This window comes from Lichenostomus cassidix, chromosome 2 (genome assembly GCF_008360975.1).
Source record: "Lichenostomus cassidix isolate B80296 chromosome 2, HeHo_3.0, whole genome shotgun sequence".
NCBI lineage: Eukaryota > Metazoa > Chordata > Aves > Passeriformes > Meliphagidae > Lichenostomus > Lichenostomus cassidix.
The window spans coordinates 27,407,243-27,429,974 of NC_139482.1; the positions used below are offsets into that span (position 1 = coordinate 27,407,243).

A 22,732-nucleotide genomic window follows, 5' to 3' on the forward strand; every position below is an offset into this window, starting at 1 on the left:
TAGACCTTAATGCCAGAAAGTCCTTTTGATAAATTACGTGGTAAACACCCAGAAATTAACAGCATGCCAGAACTATTTGTTAACATAAACCATCCTTTTGTCTGCTTCTCGGTGCATTATGGCTGTTTCCATCTTATTTTCAATCTCTGTTTAGAGGGTGGGAGGTTGTCTGCTCAAGGTGAGCACGTAATGAGATCTGTTGTTGCTAGAATTGCTAGTGAGAGGCAATTTCAGGCAGAAACCTTGGGAGCAGTTCAGTGAAAGGATAAGATTTTCCCATTGGGAATGTAATTTTTTGTAAGACAATGAATGTTTGTTCAAATTGATGGGAAGAATTCCAGGTTACAATAACCAGTAAAATGAGCCTATTTGGTTATTCATAATCCGACCAACGTGACAAGCCACTTTTGTCTGGCCCAGAATATCCTCAGCAGTGTTCATGATCTGGCAGAGGAGCTAGTAACCCAAAACAATTAGAAATTAAACTGTGGCCAGTTATTTTAGCAGCTAAGCCCTAAGGCCACCTTTGCCTGATGATCCTCTGTGCTGATACCCAGGGGCAGCCAGGTGGTTACTAGCCTGCATCATGTTTGTCCCTTCCTCTCTCTGACGGGTTTTTTTCCTTTTGCTGGCTGCTCAAGTGCATATATGAAAGAATATTTACTTCAGAGAGATGTTCATTGTAATATTCTTCTCTGGTTTGAAGGTTAATAAAAATCTAAGCTTTTATCTACCAGTGAGTTCATGCTGTGTCTGTTGTTCAGACCTGTTGTCCTGCACAGTGGCTTTGTTCTCTGTCACAACCTACATGTGTACGTTGAATTTGTGCAGCAGGATATATTTGCTTATGTCAAAGCATGCAAGAAAGTAAATTATGAGCTACTACCCTGACTGTTTTCCAAAAGTATTAAGTAATAAAATATCAGGTCATTTAGACAGCTTTAAGCTATGTAAATTTCTTGCTTTTCTTTTTATTGCTCTTAGCATATAAAGATGGGAGTTTGAGTGGTCTTGAGATCTGACATTTGGGATCACAGCCACAACAAACAGTTCAGTTTCGGACCCAGAAACCTAACCCAAAGTGTGTATATGAAGAAGAAAATCAAACACAGTGCTAGTGTACACAAGTTAAACTGTATAAAGCTGGTTTTCTCTCTTAATTAACCTTCACCTGACATGTTCTTCAGGTATTGTTTTTCTAGCTGGATTTTCAGCCTCACTGAATTCCTTCTTGCTCCCATTAAATCAATATCAACAATTTTATTATGCAGAGCTCGCTTCTCCAGTTATGAAGACAGTATTTACCAAATTTCTTTTGATTACTTTATTTTAAATTATTTACCTTATCACATTCCTTTAGATTAAAAACTTTTTGTCTGTGATTTTTTTCTATTCTTTTTTAAGGGTGGAGTTTCACTTGTGACTAAAAGCATTGGCTCAGTATTTTGCACTTATCTGAGGTGGTGCAGATATTTACGGAGAAGAGCTTGTGCACATGCAAATATTAAACAGGTTTTGCAGGCAGGATAAGCTACATTGCATTTACCAGAAGAGTGATCTTGGGCAATTATAGAGGAACTGATGTTTTGTTGGTTTGCATAATTGTATTCTTGCAGTAACCTAAGAGTGTCAACACAAAAGTCTAACAGAACTTAAACCCCCCAAAATTTTAAGATTAATGCAGATGGACTTCCTGTTATATGGCCTCAGACAAGATCTAATGGTATGGAGTTAATGAATTCTTTTGCTAAAACAACACTAAGCCCAAAGAATGAAGAAGATGGGGCATGGATATGCTTTCAGGGTCCCTAATTACTCTTCTGATTATTGTTACTGATTACTCTTCTGATTATTGTTATAGTGAATAATGATAATATGATAAACATAATAATAATAATGATGATGATGATGATTTTAAAAGTGGTTTCAAGGCCTGTGTGTGCACCTGTGTATTCATGAGATGTAGGGTTTAAAGTCTGCTCTTGGACAATATGTTTGTATGTCTGGGGAAAATTGTGGCTAGGTTGTCTTGTGTCCCCAAGAGAGCATTGCTATTTCCAGCTGTGTAGCGTGGATTTATGGGTCTGAGTTTTTGGCATGTTTTTAAGTGAGGGTCTCAAACCTTCAAGCACACAGGAGAGCCAGCCTAGGGCTGTCAGTACACTGGGCCATAAGGTGTCCAGACCTAGTGGAGCAGCCTGACTGTACAGAGAGAATTATATAAGCAAAGACCTGTGGATTTAGCTACCACAGGATTTGTGTGAAACTAAGAGTGTATGTAGACAAGTATCAGAAGACCTAATCTCATTCAAATGGTCTGTTGGTGTAAGTCATTTTTTTGGGGTACCTTGCTGCAGAGCTTTGGGAGCCTTTGACTGCAGTCTCAGCTGGCATGATTTGTTTTCTTTTTGATCCATCACATGAGTGTTATCTGTACAAAGGGAGGTGCCCTGGAGAGCTGCAGCTCAGCCAGCATGTGCTTATGTGATGATATAACCCAGTTCCAACATAGCAGTTAGCTGTTGTTTAAATACTGTTGTAATCTTACTGATAAAACTCTTAATTGTCATAACATGCAGACATTTGCATGTAGACTCAGCCATACCATGGGAGTCTGCCTTAGAAGGAGAAAAGGCAACTTTACTGGAGGGCATTTCTTTGTGAAAGAACATTTTTTCAGAATTTTTTCATGCTTTGTGTTTTAAGTGTGGAATTTTTCCTTCCATGATCAGTCTCATCCTCCAGTCTTTAAGACAAACTGTCAATGCATGTTGGAAACTGCATACAGTACAGTTGTGTACTGACTATATATATTTCATACAATATCACTTCATCTGTTGAGTATGTGTGTGTATATATGTCTTCACAATTGGTGCCTTTACAGGCCTTAGGTCGTTTAACCTTGAATCATCTTCTGGTTTTGATATCAACACTTGCAGGTACCACAAGTGATTCAGCTCAAGGCATTTTCTGACAACTGTGTTGGCTGCGCAGCCTTCCTTACAAGTCATGGGTTTTCTTACCTGGTGGGAGGAGAAGCACATTGTGTCCTTAACAATCGTCACCACAATGCCAGGAGCAACAAGAAATTGTGACTTAAAATGCAGGAGAAGGGGACACTCTCAAGGCCCTTCTCCATTTGTCTTTGGGCACTTTTGAGAAAAAGAATTACAGAAATTAGTAATTTGTATATTCTGCTTGCCTGTGCTGAAGTGCAGGGCTGGAGAAGCTGGCCAGAGAAGCTACTGTGCAAGCTGCTGTTTAATGAGCTGTGGATGGGTTTCCCTGGAACCAGAATGTCCAGAATGTCTCTACTCTTTCCAGGGGAGTTCATCTCACACCTGTGAGCATGGGCACAAAGGGAGTTCTGACCTCTCTCCCTGTGTTAGGACCAATGAACTAAGATTTCCTAAGACCAGATTTTGTGTGTCTGACGATAAATCTCTGTCTAGATCAGAAAAACGTTTCTGCATTTGGTTTTCAGACAGCAACAGGTCAGGCCAGCAATCTAACCTGTGCTGGGCCCAAATTTAATGCCCAGTTTTCAAATTATAAAGGCTGCTTACATTAATTGCCACCAGAGTGCAGCATCTGGACATTGCTGTGAATAGAGGCTGCTTCTGTCAAAATGCTTTCAGAAACACCAACAGGCACTATTGGTTTAGAAATATTCAGAATGACACTTGCATAGTTAAAAAAAAGGGCATTTTATGTCACCTTACATGACTTACAAAGGTGCTGCAAAATAATTGTGGTGCCCCAAGCATTCTATATACACAGCAAGGGACAACACTGACTTTGGCTGTGTCAGAAATCAAAATTTTTATTGGGTTTTTGTTTGTTTGTTTGTTTGTTTTCCTTTTACTGTAAATGCCTAATTAAGCAGAGAACTAGTGAGTACACATTTTTGAGAGTTTTTTTAACAGGACACTTTTAGTCTCATATTGATTACTGAAAGTCAAGTGTTACAAAACCCTCAAACTTGTTCAGTGTCGGTTAAGATACAGATGCATGCCTGTTACTTGGCAATTTTGTGACCCTGGCATTACAAAGACAGGTAGGAAGGGGAACATTTTTAGAAATTTGGTGCCAATAAACCACATATGCCCACTGTTTCAGCCATTCACCAGCATGGTGAATATACAATATACAATATGCAATATACAATATACAATATAAAATATACAATATACAATATAAAATTTACAATATACAATATAGGCTTATACAATAGCAAATCTGCAGCCATGTAGTGACTGATAGCTGCTGAAGAGCTAAAGGTACCATCTGTCTTAAATACTCAGGGCATTATTTTCTTGTCTGCAGTGAGTCACAGATAAAATATTTTAGCTTAAAGTGCAACAATCACACTTGTTAAGGCTATTTTAGTTTTATTTCACTATTTTACTGACTTTACCAGGTCAGAAAACTCCACAGATGACAGCTTTCTATTAAATACTTATTCTGTATTGTTTTTATTTCTGAATTCTTTGCAGCTATATGCTTTGTTGGCCTTCCCTGTTTTCAAATATTTACAATGCTTTTGGATGTGACTCCATGTTGTATGCAAATACACAGCATGTTATACAGATAATGCTCAAGTTAATAGGAAGGGTGGCACTGCCTTTGTACTTTATGTTAATATTTAGTCTCTCAGACATATCAATTGCTACCTTCACTCTGGGACATAATTTCATAGAAATCCAGGATATTCTGTGTGTAACCTTTGGATCTGGTCATACATGAATTATTAAGGAAAGATCATTAAGAAAGGGTAACTAGGACTTAATAATGACAACCTGACCTAACATATTCTTTATGAACCTCTGTAAATTTCTTGTGGTGATAGTTGTTATAATATTGCCCATAGTGCAAAAGTACCACAGTGTTAAAATTGATATTCTAGTGGTAGAGCAAGAAAATGTTTTTCTCACACCATAAATTATTTTGAAGACCATAGCTAAATTTTTCTCCTTAAAATGGGGTTAAGAATCTGTATCTTTTAAGATTATTGAGCTGATAAACTGATATTTTATATTGTTAAGTGAAATACTTTATAATTTCAACTAATATATTTCATTCTGTCAGTTTTAATTTTAGTATTGTTAAACATTTTAAGAGTAATGTCGTTCCCCAAGTTCGCTGTTTGATGATGGTTCAGAAGTTATTGTGAAGAAAAAGGGAAAACAGACATTTAACACACATGGAACAGGATCACATAAACCTTTCTATGTGTTTTTTGTCGTGTATAGATGACCAGCAAGTTGGCCTGTGGAAAAGACATCATGTAGATTATCCGTATGTTTGTGAACAAGTCAGACATGAGTTTGGTTTCAGACCAGATTACATATAAGGATGATCCCAATTGTTTGATTACTGCAATGATAAATTAGTGTTTGGGTATTTTTGCTACAGCACCTACTCTCTCACTGCATTGATTTTGTTATTCTCTTATACAGGTTTTAGGGAGCAAGCCAGAGCTTCCTGAGTGTGGTGATGATGATGATGAGCAGGCTGATGTCACAAACAGGAGAAGTGCTAAACTATACATGGTAAGTTATTTATTTATTTATATTTAGTTATACTCAATAGTAGTCATGCATTCATTCATTTATTCCTCATATATGGAGTTACATGTTCATTTACAGAACTGCTGGTTTTTTAGTTGATTTGCAGCCAATGGAGAAATTTCTCAAAGGATGTCAATCAAGATAGTCCAGGTAATTTGAGGAAAAAACAATGGAATACATTCTCTTTAGTCAGGAAACAAGCATGGGCTATGAACCACTCAGTGCAGGTCAAAGACGAATTAACTGCTCTTAAATCATCCTGTCTTCTTAATTATTAACAGGGAGAGTTTTAGTAGACATATATGACTTAGTTATTCCTAACAGAGTTTAAAAGATGGACAGTTATATTATATTTTCTATGTATATATATATATATATATAACTTTATTCCTTTCCCCATCATCACTTAACAAGAAGGATTTGGCCAACAAGTGGCAACACTCTGACAGCATTTAGTGCTACTGGATCCCCACGTGTGTCACCTTTTAGGTGCCCTGTACAATAACTTCGACATGGCTGTGAAGTGTGAGGGAGGGTGAGTCACTCCCTTTGCAGCTCCTGCACCACACAGACCACAGGACAGAGCCACTTCTCTTCCTGTCTCTTACGTGATTTTTCCACTACCCATAGAAGTACCTGGGGTTTACAAGAAGCTTGTATGAGGTGGTCATTGTTACAAGGCCATTTTTAGTCGTAGTTCTCTGTGTGCTGCATTTAGTTCACATTAATCGTTCCTTTCATGTCGAAAATCTGGTGCATATTTCTCTTCATAGCAGGGGCTTAGGGGAACAAAAATGGAATACAAAAGAAGAAGGCCTGCATATATGATCAGGATCATTGTAGTAACATAACTACAAAAGGGAAAGTGAATTTTTGAATCCTGAAAACTCTGAAATCTCTGTGGATATCAAATCAGTTAGTGTAAGTACATGGGTCCTGCTAACAGAGCTCTGTTAGCTAGATTTAAATGTGTTGCAATGCAACAGTGAGCACCAAAGGCAGGAGACAGTTCTACAATGAGCCCTCAGAGTAAGTATAATAGTTGATTTTTATTTGTTGTGTGCAGTGGTAATTTCCTTCCTGTACTTCCATACAATATAAGAAATAATGGTGTATTTAAAATTAATATTTAATTATGAAAGGAAATAAAGACTGCTTGAAAAATCATTACGATATTAATAACTTATTTTAACTAGTAATAACTGGTCTTTTCAGCTACACGGGAGTGAATTTTAAAAGGTCTCCATGAACTAACAGTGGTGGTTGAGGTTACAAAGCAGATTCTGCAACAGGTCTTACATTAGAATTTCCAATTAAAGAACAGTAGATTATAAATGTGGGCATTTCACTTGGTGTCAGTGTAGAACTATTTTTTTATGGTTTCAAATGTTGTTGTTCAGCATGAATATGTACCTTTGGCTTCAGTGTGAGTTGCTTGACAGCAGGGACAATACCAGTTCAGCTGAGCATATGAGAGGGAATGAAGAGAACACAGATCTTTAACTTTGAGCAGTTGAACTGTAGGTTTAATTTAAGAAGCTGTGAGACAAGGATCCAACAAACTCCGTAAAATTAACGCTACATCTCCCTCTATTGGATGTAAAATGAAATGTAACAAAAAGTAATAATCCTTAGGCTACTTTACTTTCCAGCAGTACACAAATTTCATATAGCCAGTTCTGTAGGAATGCCAACTGATTTTTATAGTACTTTTGGGAGCAGAAATGAATTTGTCAATAAAAGCTAGAGTTGATCTAAATTTGAAGTTATTGTTTTCTTAGGTGTCAGATGCAAGTGGATCCATGAAGGTGTCTGTGGTAGCAGAGGAAAACCCCTTCTCTATGGCTATGCTTTTGTCTGAGGAGTGCTTCATTTTGGACAATGGTGCTGCCAGGAAGATCTTTGTGTGGAAGGGTAAGAGGTCACTTGTATTGCAAATGCAGAAGCTACACAGAGTTGACACAACACCCTTGGGACACTAGCAAGAATTTAATACTGGCTGGAAACTGTACCCTGCACACAGCTCTTCCCTAGTGCAGTCTGTGAACAAGGATTACTCACTCGTGTAAGGACCTCAAGACTGAGTCTTGTCTAAGGATGCTATTTTTGAGGTATCTTGGGTGATTGGTAGGCTTGGGTGATTGAATGCTTATATAAGTGGCAAGTACAAAGCAAACATAAATAATTCTATGAGTTCTGTATTTTATCATCAAATCCCTATCTTCTGGGACAAAATCTGGATATTGAACATTCCATTTGGGTAGGTAGCTCCACAAAGGTGTGAAATTGAAAGGTGCGTGTCCAGGGCATAAACTAAAAGCATAAGCTTGCAAATACTTTGATGTCCCTTTTTTTCTTGTAAATGTTTCTCTCAGGTATCATCAGTGCATGTAGTAGTGTCTGCAGTTGCTTTGTCTGAATGCTTCCCTGGGGAAGAATACTACTGCTGTGGAATTAGGTCTTGACACCTTGTAGCTGGATTGTTGTAGTGCTGCCATTAAATCCAGTGCTGGGTATCTCTTTTTTTTTGTCTGAGGCAGCTTATTAATTATTGTGTGGAATTTGTATTTTGTTTTACCACATGCAATAGCAGATAATTAGTTGATGCACCTGTCAAGCATCTCAAGTCAGTTTAGGAAGCATTGTAAACATTTTGCTTGAAAACTTTATTTGCAGTTAGGGAAACATCCTTTAAAAGAAAACACTTTGGGAGCATTGTGCTCAGATGGCCTATGGTCTATCTGACTCCCTGATTCCCGATTTTCACTCTATATGACAGCTTCTAGAAGAACCAAGCCAACAGGGTCAGGTATAAAATAAATAAAATATGATCTAGGCTCTTTGACTGTGCATTGTGTACTCCTGTGAGTATCCTTACTTTGCTACTGCTGGTAAAAATAGTGTGTGGAAAGCCCCATTAGACTGTGAGTCTCACCCTGGCACAGGAGACTGCAGTTATCATCTCTGCTGGAAATCTTCCACTAAGCTGAGAAGTGTGAATTACTTTGGTAATAGTCTCATTGAAAATGGAATACAATGAATACCTTATCAGAGGATCTGATTAGACTCAGAGGTCTTTGGAATATAGTCACTGACAGCCAGCTGGGACACAGACCCCATTCACAGTGTCATCCCACAGAGATTTCCAGAGATGTCTTACACTGAGCAAGGCTGAACAAGGAGCAGTGGGTAGGGAAATGGATAAATTGCAAAGCCCAAACAGACAAAATAGGAGTTTCTTTTACTCTTTTGCACTGCTTGGAGAAGCAGAAGTAGTTCAGCTGTATTGACCATATTGCAGCCCAGCAAAGGAAGAGTCAGAGAAAAGACCTGGGGTACATTGAGCCAAGCAGGTATTATTAACTGGTTTTTATGTTTATAGAAATACTAAGCAAAACAAAACGACCCCTTTTTCCCACTCTCTCTTTCTTTTTTTTTCCCCACTTTAAATTAACTGTTTTCAAAGCTACTGAAGTACTGTTTTGGCCATTCAACTTCATGTGAATCTTCTTGCTTTTGCTATGTTCAGCATTTGCGTTTGTTCAAGACTGAGGGAAGAGCAATGTCAAAGAGAACCTGGCTCCAGGACCTCTGGTTTTTGAAGGTTCTGCGAGTTTATTGCCCTTCCCCATGTACTGTTATCCTTCTGTTTTAATCAGGCAAAGATGCTAACCCTCAAGAGAGAAAAGCTGCCATGAAGAATGCTGAACAATTCATACAGCAGATGAATTATCCAGCCAACACACAGGTGCGATCTGTTTATGAGGTGATACCAGGAGAACATGAGCTCTGTTAAAGATGTTTTTAAGTCAGCAGAAAAAATATTTTTAAGGGCTTATAAAACATAAGGGCAATATTTCACTAACGTGTTATCTAGAAAAGTTTCTGTTTGAGTAACTGTGTCAGTGTTGTTTTCCTTCTGCTTCATGTGTCTTCCTTCATTTCAGATTCAAGTCCTTCCCGAAGGAGGTGAAACGCCAATTTTCAAACAGTTTTTCAAAGACTGGAAGGATAAAGATCAAAGCGATGGCCTTGGCAAAGTGTATGTCACAGAGAGAGTGGCTAAAATTGAGCAGATTGAATTCGATGCTACTAAGTTACATGAGTCTCCACAAATGGCTGCCCAGCATAACATGGTAGATGATGGTTCAGGGAAAATAGAGGTAATTTTTGTGGTGTAATAAATTGTGTCCTATCTAATTAACGTAGTCTGCTACTTGTAATGGGCTAAGCTGCTACTCTGTATTTTAATTTTTATCCTGTTGTTCAGATTAATGGTACATTAGTGGAAGTGTTACTTCTAGCATCAGAAAAGATAGGTTGAAGTAGAGTGTGAATCTCTTTATCAGCTGTTTTCTCAGGATTCTCAGGAGTCTCTTTATCAGGATTGTACTCTTTTGGTGCTTATGAAAGATGTACCAGTCATCAAGAGAAATCAAACAGCAGAAATATTCCCCCTTCTACACAATATCTTGTAAATATATACTTTAAATATGATCCTTAGTCTAAAGGAAAAACTTCAAGCTCGTACCAGCTTGAAATCTGGAATGGGAAGACTTGCCCTTGGAGTGAGAAATCCATTTTATGTCTTTATGTATGTATCCAATCTGGTTTCTAGAGGAACCTTCTTTCTCCCTAGTGTGTCTCTCAGGTAGCCTGGATTTGGAGATAAAAAGAGGACTGTACAGTCTTTCTAGATCAGTCCATATCCCACTTCAGGACTATCTTTGGACTACACAGGTCTGCCATGGAATTGTATCAACATGGCCTGTTGAATGCAGATTGCATGTTGGGATTCTGGAAGAGAAAGAAGGGATGAATACTTACAGCCTCATTGGTGTATTTTCTAGGTTTCTGACCTCACACTTCTGATTGTCCATAGGCTTGAGCAGCCAGTTGTTAACTGAGCTGGGCTATAGTGAATGACATAGGAAGAAATCTACCTAACTGCATGTTATGCAATCATGTTATCTGACTGCAGTGTGCCTCTCCAAAATGATATGTTAGTTTAATGATGGATCATAATGTTGTGCCATGTCATATTGTCACTTCAAGATTTCAAGAAAGTAAATTCAGCATAGCATTATTAAGTGATTGTGTGATAAAAAAGCATCAAGACAAAGAAAAGTGTATTGCAGTCCCTTGTTGATGATTAACATTCATGCATTCAGTGGGCACAGGATGTATCTACCTACTTCATGAAGAATACTCCCTGCTTCTGTTCAATGACACTTGGGAATAGAAAGGACACTCAAGGATTAAGATAGTAAAATGCTTTGTGAAGAGTCATGGGATGAAGTTCAACAATCTCCAGCAATTTCCCTGTTTCCCCAGATCTGGCGTGTGGAAAGCAGTGGCCGAGTTCCTGTGGGACCTGAGACATATGGACAGTTCTATGGGGGTGACTGTTACATTATCCTCTACACTTACCCTAGAGGGCAGATCATCTATACGTGGTATGTTTGGTTGCCTTTGCACAGACCTGCAGTGTGTGGATATTATTTTATGTTGACTTTATGTCCTTCTGAGTAGAACACATATAAATGTAAGATTGTTCACTGTGAATTTGTGATACAGCATAAGCTCTGGGTTATTTTCAAGCTGAACTTAACCATTGTCTTTCTCATGGTCTTCCTTAGGCAAGGAGCCCATGCTACAAAAGATGAACTGACTGCATCTGCATTTCTGACTGTTCAGCTGGATCGGTTATTAAACGATCAGGCTGTGCAGGTTAGTGTCTTTTGGATAAAATCCAACAGAGCATGTGATATATGGAAATTTCAGTGAGAATTGAAAGGAGGAGCTAGCAATTAAAGACTGGAAATGTCAGTTGCTGAGGTCTGTATCAAGCCAAGCACCATGGGATCCTGTTAAAGTTGCCAGAGATTGCCCATTTGAATCATCATTTCTGTATGCAGCTGTCCAAAAGAACACAGATATGCCAGAACCTAAAACTGCCTTTTCTTCCCTTTGATTTCCACTGTTTTAAAATTAGTTTTCAGTCCTGCCAAGACTTACAGACCCTGTGCATGGCCAGTGGAGAGTGAATGATAAGACTGTCCCAGGGCAACTTACTCCAAAGCAGGAGTCTGACAAGTCAATAGCCCTGTGGGAGCTCCCCTGTCTCCTTTTGATTATAGAGGAAGTTGTGATATTTAGCCCAGACAAGACACTTGACTTTTAGGAGGCCAAAACTGGGAGATATGAAAACCACATGACAGACAGAGGAGGAAAGCCTGCTGGAATTGCGCAACAGGGTTTGACTTTTCCTTACCTTAGTGAGGAACATAACTTGGGTTTTCCCATCCCATAGTGCTTGCAGCTTCATGAAAACAGGATACACATCCTCATGTGCAGAAATGGGGTGTGCAAGGCAAGGCACAGGACACTGGCAACTAAAAGGTGTTAGTAGATAAGCAAATCCTTGGCTTGACTGGCACAAGCATGCTCTCTCTCAAGAGCACAGTGTGCTCTCCTTACATCACTACTGAGAAGTGGTGGGTAGGTGAAGATGTGAGAGGTCTCTTTTCACAGAAAAGCTTGAGCAGTAAGATGACAAGGGGCAAGCAGAGATTTTCTAGGCAGCAGGAGATAATTCTGTGATTCTCATTTCTTAATTACAAAAGCAAAAGGTTTCCCCCATCCACTAAGGTACAGTTAATTCAGATGGCAGCCCATACTTTTAGCCACTAATCAGTTATGATTTCTGATTGAAATTATATTAAGGAAGGATTAGAACACTTCTAGGTAATTACTGCTTGAAATATTCCTAACATGTTTTCTATTTGGACGGTGTCCAGCACAATGTGGTCCTGCCTCATACCTAAGGCTAATGTTAATCTTAAACACGTTATTATTAACAACTGCAATAGTAAGGTGCTTAAAAAGTCTTTTTATTGAAGCTAAATGAGATTCATTTCACTGCCATAGACATGATACTTAAAAGTACTTTGAGCCTGCAGTGAGTTTAGGAATATATATGGGTGTACATATCCGTGTGTGTGTGTGTATATATATGTGCACTTATGTATGTATATGCGCATTTTTATGTAAACAAATAGAATATATTACCTGTGCCTAACGTTTCTATCAGTATTATTTGAAAGCTTTAAGTGTGCTATTTTTTATGGCCACAAGATGGCATGACAGCACAACTCACTATTAAAAAGTTAGGCTTGCGGGAATATGTTTCGCTCTGCAGTTTGGGGAATTGGGGGTTTTTTGAGTTTTTTTGGGCTGTCGTTTTTTGGAGGTTTTTTGTGGTTTGGGGGTTTTTTTTCCCATTTGTAAAATCCTGCTGCAGTTTGTCCCTTACAAGTATATGTCTCCTAGGGTATCCTTATCAGACAACTGTACCAACCTATCTACCTGTGAAATAAGTAAAAGCACCTGTTCCTGCCCACCTGCAGCTGCCCCCTCTGGGCACCCTGGCTCTCAGCTGCCCCAGGCCTCACCGAGGGCTCTTTACTTCTCCTACTCTGCTGGCTACACAGCATGTCTCCTTCCCTTTTTTCCCTTTCTTTCAGGGAGTGAAAGGCAGGGAGTTGCAGCCCTCCACTTTGGCTGGTGGTACTGTTATAAAGGAAGATTAAATGGTTACATACAAATAACTTTTATCGTACATTAACTTAAAAATAGTCATTCTTCGTAGTGCAGTGTGGTTTTTTAGATGGCAGTAGCATCTTTTTCATTTGTAATGGAAGTTCATTTTTGTCATGTTATCATGTTCATGTTGTCATGTTCATTTTTTCATGTTATCCGATGGATGAGAAATTTATGCTTGTCTTTTTCATCCTCTTGTAGATAAAATACATATAGAAATAATGAATAAAATGAACAAGCATTTGCTTCTGCTTAAATACAGGGCACCTAAACTTCCAAGATACTTTTTCAGGGGAATTAAGTCATTCTATAAAACACTATGAAATGACAGTTCTTTTGAAAATGAGTGATTTTCTTATTACAAGATAGCAGCCATTTTAATCAGCTAAATATTGTGTTAGAAGTTTGAATCTTGTCTTTGTGTCAGCATGATTGACAAAAAAATCCCACAAATGCTACTCTATATGTCTGGAACGATATTTTTAGATCTTTTCAGCTTTCTGTTTCTCGTTTTTGCTAACATACTTAGCATTATTGGCTAAGGTCCCCTAAGCTATTCAGCAAAGACCAAAAATAACCATTTGCGTCCTTTTGTTTCTTTTACTGCATTTCTTTACATATGTATAGATCCGGGTCACTCAAGGCAAAGAGCCTGCACATTTACTGAGCTTGTTCAAAAACAAACCACTTATTGTCTACAAGGATGGGACATCCAGGAAGGAAGGTCAGAAACCTGCTCCGCCGACACGACTGTTCCAAATCCGCAGGAACCTAGCAGCCATCACTAGGATTGCAGAGGTAAGGTCACCTGCTTCCTAAACCTGCTATTCCCAGTGGGAAGTGATGCAGCTGCCATGAGCTTCTCTGACTGATCTTGTTGGGTAGTCACATCTGGTAGGAATACAGATCTCCTAGTCCAATCCAGTCCAATCCAATCCACTGCTCTATTTGATGAACCCAACCAATCAACCAAAGACAATATGCTGTAACTGGCTGGAACCAGTCCACATTGTTCAGAGGAACTGTAAGAATACACACAGTGAACAGTCAGTTGACAAAGAATAGTCAAGAAGTCAGCAACACCTATAAGGTGGTTGTTCCTACTGCAAACAGTCCTGCAAGTTTTGCCCTGCAAGTCAGTTCCCTGGCTTAAGTTCTTGTCTAATTTGTATCAGTATAGAACTAGGGAAGAACTGAACACCAAAAGCATAGCAGATTAACATGTCTACACATTTTATATAAACATGCAAAGTTGTAATTACATTATTTGAAAATTTGAAGAATAAAACAATTTCTTTTTCAATCTAGGTTGATGTTGATGCAGCGTCACTAAACTCTAATGATGTCTTTGTTCTGAAACTGCCAAACAACTCTGGCTACACCTGGGTAGGAAAAGGAGCAAGCAAAGAAGAGGAGCAAGGAGCTCAATACATTGCCAGTGTTCTGAAATGCCAAACTGCTAAAATTAATGAAGGCCAGGAACCAGGTTTGTATGAGAGCTGAGAGTACACTTCACTGCATGGAGACAGTATGTACAGATTAGATACTAGGGAAAAATTCATTACTGTGAGGGTGGTGAGGCTCTGGAACAGGTTGCCCAGAGATGTGGTGGATGCCTCATCCCTGGAAGTGTTTAAGGCCAGGTTGGATGGAGCTTTGAGCAACCTGGTGTACTGAAAGGTGTCTCTGCCCATGGCAGGGGAGTTGGAACTCGATGATCTTTAAGGGCCCTTCCAACCCAGGCCATTCTACAATTCTACAATTCTTTCTAAGTATGCAACTGATATTGGTATTTTGACAAACTGCAGGAATTACTGTAAAAAAAATGCATTCAACTTAGAGACAGCAAAGAGATTGTTTGGGGATTTCTGAAACTCTGTCTAACAAGCTAAAACATCAAGTGTTAAATCAGCTGGTGAATAAATTATATATTATGTATTTTAGAGGAATTCTGGAAAACACTTGGAGGTAAAAAAAAATACCAGACTTCATCACAACTCTTGACAAAGGCTGAAGATCATCCCCCTCGCTTGTACGGTTGTTCTAATAAGACAGGCAGATTTATTGTGAGTATACGACGAATACTTTCCTTTCTGTTTAATTATATAGTTTCTGGTATATTTTGCCTTGGAAATCAGTGGTCATTAAACTAATTTGGGGATCTGGCTTAGTTAGCCAGGTTTGGCAAGAGCTAGATAGTGGACATTCAGCACTTTAAACTATCCAAATGCAATGGATGAACAGAACAATTAATACTGCAGACGTTTGCATGCAGAACCTGCTCCAGCCTGGAACTAAAGGCATGCAGATGCAAAAAGATAAGGCATTTGCCCAGTCAAAAGCAATTTAATTCTTGCAGAGCATCACCAGATTGCTATCAATTTGCTGAGAAAGTACAGGTCAGTACCTTGCCCCTTATCTGTTTGACAGTGGTGGTGCGGAAAAGAAATGCTGCTTGCCAAAAATCCCTAGCAGTCTGAAATTTTCCATAGAGATTTAAGATGTGTAATTATGCCTTTAAGGTATTGGCCTGTGCTCAAGGAGGTAGGAAGACCTACTTCCATGGCAGAAATACCCAGAGCTATGCACTGGGTATTAAGTCTGTGATTCAGGCTTAATTACTTACCGTATTCTGGGAGGGCAATGCTGTGTCACCATTTGGCAAGGATGCACTCATTTTTAGGTAGGGGACACAGCTGGCAGTCTCCTTAAGGCACAGCCTAGTCATTTGGAGAAGGATAAAACAAATAGGATCCTTTAATAAGGGCTTTAAAATCTTATGAGAGTAGCAAAGTGTATTCTTCTAAAAAGCTTCTAAAATACTCCTGGGAAATACAGTAATAGGAACCATCCTCTCTGTAGTAGTCTGCTGGGAGCTATGGACTTGCTTTTTATTTTAAATTCCCTCCAAATTCTATGAAATCCCCTCTTTCCTGTAGCATTTCTTCAGTAACTGAATCACCACCATTAGAGGTCCCACAAGAGGTGAGTCAGACCACTCTGACCCTCTGGCCACCATAACACAGGGTGGAGAAAAGGAATGTCTTTTGCACCATCTGCTTGTCGTCCCTTTAGCACTCCTATATGACCACACAGAGCCAAACCCTTGACAATCCTTTCAAAGTAGGAACCACTAGCTACATAATTATATCTCCCTCTCATACAGAATAATGTTAAACTGCATTTCTGTCTGCCTGTACATCCTTGGAAGAAGCAAGCAGTCTGCCTTTTCTTCAGGGACTAATCCTCAATGGCTTAGTCAACTGTAATGCCCCATTGTCAAGTGACTGGAAAGCTTGGTTAGGTGTGTATTTCATCGCTGAGCTCACCACTGCAAATCAAAGCAGTTTCTTTTCCTCATTAATGAGTGTAAACTGCATGAATGTATCAGCTGATACCAGCTTGGTTGGTTCAAGGGGCTCTATGGAAATTTCCCTGTCCCCTTCCTCTGGTACACCTCAGTCTTAGCTTAACAGTAGTCAACAATTACAGTGTAAATCTTTGCCTCTCCTGAGGATATCCTACTATTTCTGAAAAACTGAGAGCTGATTTTGTATGACATATCATTATGATTTGCTTCCTTTCAGAGAAACACCCTTAACACATTCATCAAATCAGTGGCTTGATCCTTTAGGAGCGAAGAGAATGGGTCATCAGCCTCTGCGCTTATCATTGTAAAAATAGCCTAGGTCTTTGCAAAATTGTATATCTTGATAAACCATTAAAAACAAAAAAAAAAAAAACCCTCAAAATAGTATTATGCTTTCTAGATTGAAGAGGTCCCAGGAGAATTCACTCAGGACGATTTAGCTGAAGATGATGTCATGTTGCTGGATGCTTGGGAGCAGGTGAGCTGTGTACTTGACCACTGCTTTTTGTGACAACAAGGATAATTTATTCTTATCACTTAGTTTGTAAGATGAGAGGAACAATCATCTTGGGAGAATGGAAGCAGTTTTGTTCTGTATAAATTATACCAAAAGGAGCTCTATTTTTTGAGGTATATGATGTGCTAGTGTGCACACATGTGATTGAATTTCCAAGCATAATATGAGACCATGGCAGGCACTTATTTAAACCAATGGAGGCTGCAAGAGTATAAGCCCCAGTAGTGTTCTGAAAAGGTTCTCAATAGCATTCTTGACTTTATCACAAAAATGTATTAATTTTTTTTTAAAGTTACTGCATTAAAGGTATTTAGAAGCCACTAAATCCTTGTAGCAGGAGCACCTATAAAAAGTCCTAGTAGAGAAAGGGACCAACACTATTTATCTTCTTCAGCCTGACCCTTAAGGAACAAAAGGCTGAGGTCTTTGGGAATAAGAAGGAAAGTCCATGGTCTATATGGAAAGGAGTGATGGGGGATGGTAGGGGAAGAGCTGGATGGGAAGTAGTTGGGACATACTGACTCAAGTAAGAAGTAAAGAAGTCTTGGGACATGTAGCTGGTTTCCAAGAGAATTCTGGAGAGGGACAAAAAAGGGTGTGGGGGATTGCAGATCAAGGCTCTGGTTGTTGGGTCTTTCAGTGGGTTACCTAGCAGTCAGCCAGGGTAGCACAGATCACAGGGCACAAATGTTGATGTGCACACAGAGCTCAAACCAGAGACAGTATTACTACCTGCACCCAAAGAGCAATTTGCTTGGCAAAGTGTTAGAAATACCCATGGAAAAGGTAATTAGAGTGCCTTTCATCAGAATTAATAAAGGTCTGGCCTTCCGGTGTCATGGCAGTGAGATTTCAGAGGGCATAACTACATTTTCTCAAGAGGGAGAAAAAAACCCATCAGTTGTGGTTTGTGAGAGCTCTGTATCTCTGCAGTCTTTTCATAGTGTATATTCTTTCTCCTGGAGGAATCTATTTTGTACTTTACCAGCTGTACACAACATCTGTGTAACACCAGGGAAGTTAATACCTTTCCTCTGTTTGCAGGTTTTCATCTGGATTGGGAAGGATGCAAATGAAACTGAGCGACAGGAATCAGTTAAATCAGGTAAGTCACATCAATTTGGCAGATTTCTGAGTGAAGTAGCATCAGTATTACTTAATGAAGAGGAAAATATTATGTAGAAGAAATGTAGTTACATATTCAGTGTCTAAAAGTGTTATTGAGCTTATTAGGATTTAATACAGGAGATGATTATTTTCACCTTTAAATGTGCTTTAAAACTTGGTAAGTTTATGAAGGATGAAATTAACCAAGGTGGCATTATTGGGCTGCAGAGTTTTTTTAACAATATGTAGAAGAGCCCTATGAAAAGTAACTGCATTGAAAAGAGAAAGAATTTAAAAGGAGGTCCCTATTCACCTGCACCCTCACTGAAGAATATAGAGAAAGGATTGCCAGCAAGTCCTTATAGTGCCACCCTTCACTAAGTTAAATTTGCAGGAGGAAATTCCAATTACAGAACAAATAGAACAAATCAAGGAAACTGAAGTGGCATGTACCTCCTTGAAAAATCATGTGTCATCCCTGGTGTGACTTCACATAGCTGAGCTATTCTTTTGGAGTTCAGGCTGAAAACCCTTGCATGTATTTCCTTGGAGGAGCCAGGGTTACCTGGCTGTGATTCCATATCCATTGATGTCAGGTTGCAATGTCAAGGGAAACTACACTGGCTTTTTCATGGATGAAATTAGAATGAAGCTTGTGCATCCTTACAGCACCAGCAAATTCTTTCTCCTGTTTAATAGCCAAAACCCAGCTGTATGGCAGTGAACTGATGAGAAGAACAATCCCTCAGTTTTAACTTCATGGAAAATTCCTTCACTCCCAGCTGGGGAAAATCAGAAATTACCTGATCATCTCATTGCCTTTGAAATAATTAATTGAATACCGTATTATAGCAGCTCTGTGTTCTTTCACTATGGCTTTTAATGTATTTTTTATACTAAAGGAATGAACTAATGTATTCCATGTTTTATGTCCTCTCTTCTTTTAGCCAAACGCTATATTGAAACAGATCCTTCTGGCAGAGATAAGGGAACTCCCATTGTAATCGTGAAGCAAGGGCATGAACCTCCCACGTTCACAGGCTGGTTCCTGGCTTGGGATTCCAACAAATGGAAGAACTGATCTGTCCAAGGAGACTCCAGCTTCAAGCCAAAGAATGATCAGAGCCCAGCTACTTTCTAGTATTTTTAAGCATAAGCTTATGCAATAATATGATGCATCTGTTGTTACACTTTCTTGAGCTTTGGTGTATTTCTGTGAATACCTAGAAATTCTTAGCACTGGAAAGGGAAAATTATAATTGCAAACTGGCCAAATGGGGTAAGCGGGGCTTTTCTAGTAGTAAATACAGAAAGTGCTACCAATCTTTAATCTTAAAAGAAAGAAATACACTTTGCTTTAATCTACTGATTCTTCACACAGAAGCTGTGAATCAGTTTATTTTAATGTGCTAAAATGGATCAAATTCTGCCTTCACTTAAAAATCCAAACTAATGCCACAGAAATTCCTTTAGATTAAGATGAACGTAATACTGTGCAGAATTTGACCTGATAGAGGACTAACTATTGCAAGGATAGGACTGGATCTGATTTAATTACTAGGCCCACATATTGCTACACTCACTGGAAATTTCAGATGATGTCTGATCCACAGTGGGAGTTATAGCTCGCAGGGGGCAGATAAGGAATGGATATTTTTAGAAAGCTATGCTTAACATGTTTGTTTACCCTGTTAATACATACATACGTATATGTGGGGAGCTTTAGACTGAATGCTGTAAGAATATGATATCCACAAAGGTTTTTTTAAGGGACTGTTGAGCATATTGTGATTAATTCCTTTAGATTTATTTCTGAACCAGCTCCAGCTCCACCAGGTCTTTTTAACTAAAACTCTTCAATGTGTTCTAGTGCACTAATGCTTTGAAGTGGAAGCAGAAGTAACAGCTCCAAAAACATATACTCTGCCTTAACCAGATTGCTCTTAAGCCATACTTTGCCTCAGTTGCCTTACTCAGCAGTACTCAGTTCTTTTTTGGCATGGAGACTGTTCACCTTATCAGGTGCAGGATGTATTTCTAATTTTCTGTGCAGGTCTTAGACAAATATCAAGCACATCAAAAGCAAGGAAACCCCTGGTTTCAGTAGCATTTCTGGAAATTTGGACTGTGAGTATGCACTATAGAATACAGCCTTCTCTTTTCTCTCAGGCACAACTTCCTTGGGCTTTTTTTAATTCAGGTGAATTAAAGAGTACATTTTCAAAGGAGTTTTTATTTGTAACTTAGCCAGAAGAGTCTACTTAAGGGCAGTGGGAAAACTTCACGTCTTTAGCACTGCTTTGATCACTTATACTATAACGCTTATTTTAAACAACAGTTTGTACAGCTGTAAATCATATCAATGTGGCTTTTTAATGACAGCATTTCAGCGGTTTTATTATTCTTAAGTTAGGTTGGAAAGTGAAATCTTAGACATTTTTGTATTTTTTTAACATGCTTGGGATTTTGAATCTGGGTAATGCAAAAGAGTGAATTTAGTCTGAGCTCATAGTATCAATGACAAAAGAATTGTGAAGCTATGAGATTATAAGAGTTTGTTAACTTTAAACATTTGTTTAAATGTCTACCAATATAGCTGGGCTGTATCAGAATGTAATTTCATTTAAAATAAAGTTGCAAAACCCAGTATTGTGTATGCCAAGCTAATCTTCCTCTCTCTGACACATTGTAGGGCAGTGATTCCTCCAGTGTCTAGGAAGACTTCCTGAAAACCCAAGTAGGTCCCTTCCTTTTTAGATGGACAGTGCCATGAGAAGTTACTTGTTTTGACTTTGGTGCCATTTTACCCAATGGAAGCTTAACTCTTGTCAACAATTTGACAATTGCAAACCTAAGTGAAAATTAAAGAACTGGGTGCTTATTAGGTTATTTTAATCTTAAGGAAAAAACACCATTGTTGTTAATCAAACTCTTTGGTTTTATAGATTTTTGCTTGAAAAAATAATTACTACAGAAATAACTATTCTATAAAATAGGAGGAAATAGGTTTATGGTTTTTTTTAAAGGATACGTCTTGCTTTTTATTTGTGAGAGTAGATAAGAAGTCCTTCTCCTGCTGGAAGGAGCACAAAGGCCTCTTCAGCGCCTCAGCCACTGAGCAGCCTATAATTATCTGATTGTTGTCTTCAACACATACATATGATTCTTCTCATTTTTAAAAAATAACAGTTATAGTAGCTTCTGAACCAGGGATTAGACAAGATTTGCCCTTCTTGTACATAAACATCTTCCGGAACACTGAGGGCTCTGAACTGGCACAGGCTGCCAGCATATTCTCCAGCACTGTGAAAGCCTCTTTTCAGTTCCCTCACACAAGACAGAGGAGCTTTTGTGGTCTCCTGGCCTGAGCTTTTGAGTTTGTAATACATTGTTCTGGCATGTTGATTACTGATGTTGAGAAGAGCATTGAGAGCTCATAAGGAAATAGTGTTCTCCACTGGGCTTTAAGCACAACAGCTGCTAGCAACATTGTTCTTGCCAGTGAGGAAGTTTATTTTTCATACATATATGCACAGTACACACAAAGATGTATTTCTTTCTCTCAAGAAGAAGAGAAGGAGGGAGGACAGAAAGGATGGACTATGAGTGCTTGGAAATGTTAAAGATTAAGCTGTTTTCAAGAAAGTATTTATGCACATAATTGTGAATACACATAGCAAATCTATCTGCTTTGTTTTCATAATAGAAAAAATTGTGCAGATCTATATACAGTTGAGTTCAATCAAAAATAAGGTATGTCTTGCAGTGTTATCACATAGTAATAGTATGTTCCCTCCACTTGTAATGGCAAAATTAGACTCTGATTTAGGAGTTTCATTATGCTGCCAAACAGAAAGCATTCAGGTTCTATTGGTTGTAAATACAGCATCATTTTTCATCTTTGTTTTATTTCATTGCAACAGAAACATGTTAGGAATCCTTAGAACTAACAAAACATCATAGTATTATGTAGTATGCATATTACATAAAATACCATAATCTTAGAGTATAACTACAGATTATGCACAGGACAAGAGTCAACTTCTGGAATCACTGCTCTAAATACCCATTTTGACCATAGCACATAGTGCTATATAGAAACAGATCTGCTGTAAATAATTATGTTAAATGCAGCTAAATTCAATTGAACACTGATTTCTTGCCAGTGCAGACTCACACAGGCTTCAAGTGCAGCAAGAAAATACTGGAGATGAGAAATGGTAGACAGTGGGATTATGGTACTATCTCTCACAGGAGCTGAGGAATCATACAGAAAATACTTTGCTCACTAGACTCTAGCAGGACATGCTCTCGGACATCTTTAGACATCTTTAGGGGCCACAAGGACACTTCTTGTTACGAACTTCATAATCTTCTTGTAGTCTTCATTTTTACTGAATGTAAGAGGATTAAAATGAAAAAAAAACAGCCCAAACAAGCCTGTTCTTTTTCCATGGACTGAAATTGCTCTTCAGAGTTGACTTCTCTATAGGATGCTTTGGGAAAAAACCTTCAATTTGCTTTGGGATACAACTGCTTCATCAGCATCTCACTGAAGTTTAGTCT

At 38.6% G+C, this 22,732-nt stretch overlaps 1 protein-coding gene across 1 annotated transcript in view; it reads left to right on the top strand.

The window, feature by feature from the left end:
* The window catches only part of SCIN (scinderin), a 47,105-nt gene extending 26,286 nt beyond the window's left edge, over positions 1–20,819 (top strand). Inside the window, exons 5-16 of the mRNA XM_085050821.1 lie at positions 5,460–5,552; positions 7,352–7,484; positions 9,230–9,318; positions 9,518–9,733; positions 10,905–11,026; positions 11,210–11,300; positions 13,800–13,970; positions 14,481–14,658; positions 15,117–15,238; positions 16,943–17,020; positions 18,104–18,164; positions 19,114–20,819. Of these exons, the coding sequence (XP_084906947.1) occupies positions 5,460–5,552; positions 7,352–7,484; positions 9,230–9,318; positions 9,518–9,733; positions 10,905–11,026; positions 11,210–11,300; positions 13,800–13,970; positions 14,481–14,658; positions 15,117–15,238; positions 16,943–17,020; positions 18,104–18,164; positions 19,114–19,247 (1,488 nt within the window). The 3' untranslated portion in view covers positions 19,248–20,819. The remainder of the gene's footprint in view (positions 1–5,459; positions 5,553–7,351; positions 7,485–9,229; positions 9,319–9,517; positions 9,734–10,904; positions 11,027–11,209; positions 11,301–13,799; positions 13,971–14,480; positions 14,659–15,116; positions 15,239–16,942; positions 17,021–18,103; positions 18,165–19,113) is intronic.
* The last annotated feature ends 1,913 nt before the right edge of the window (positions 20,820–22,732 follow it).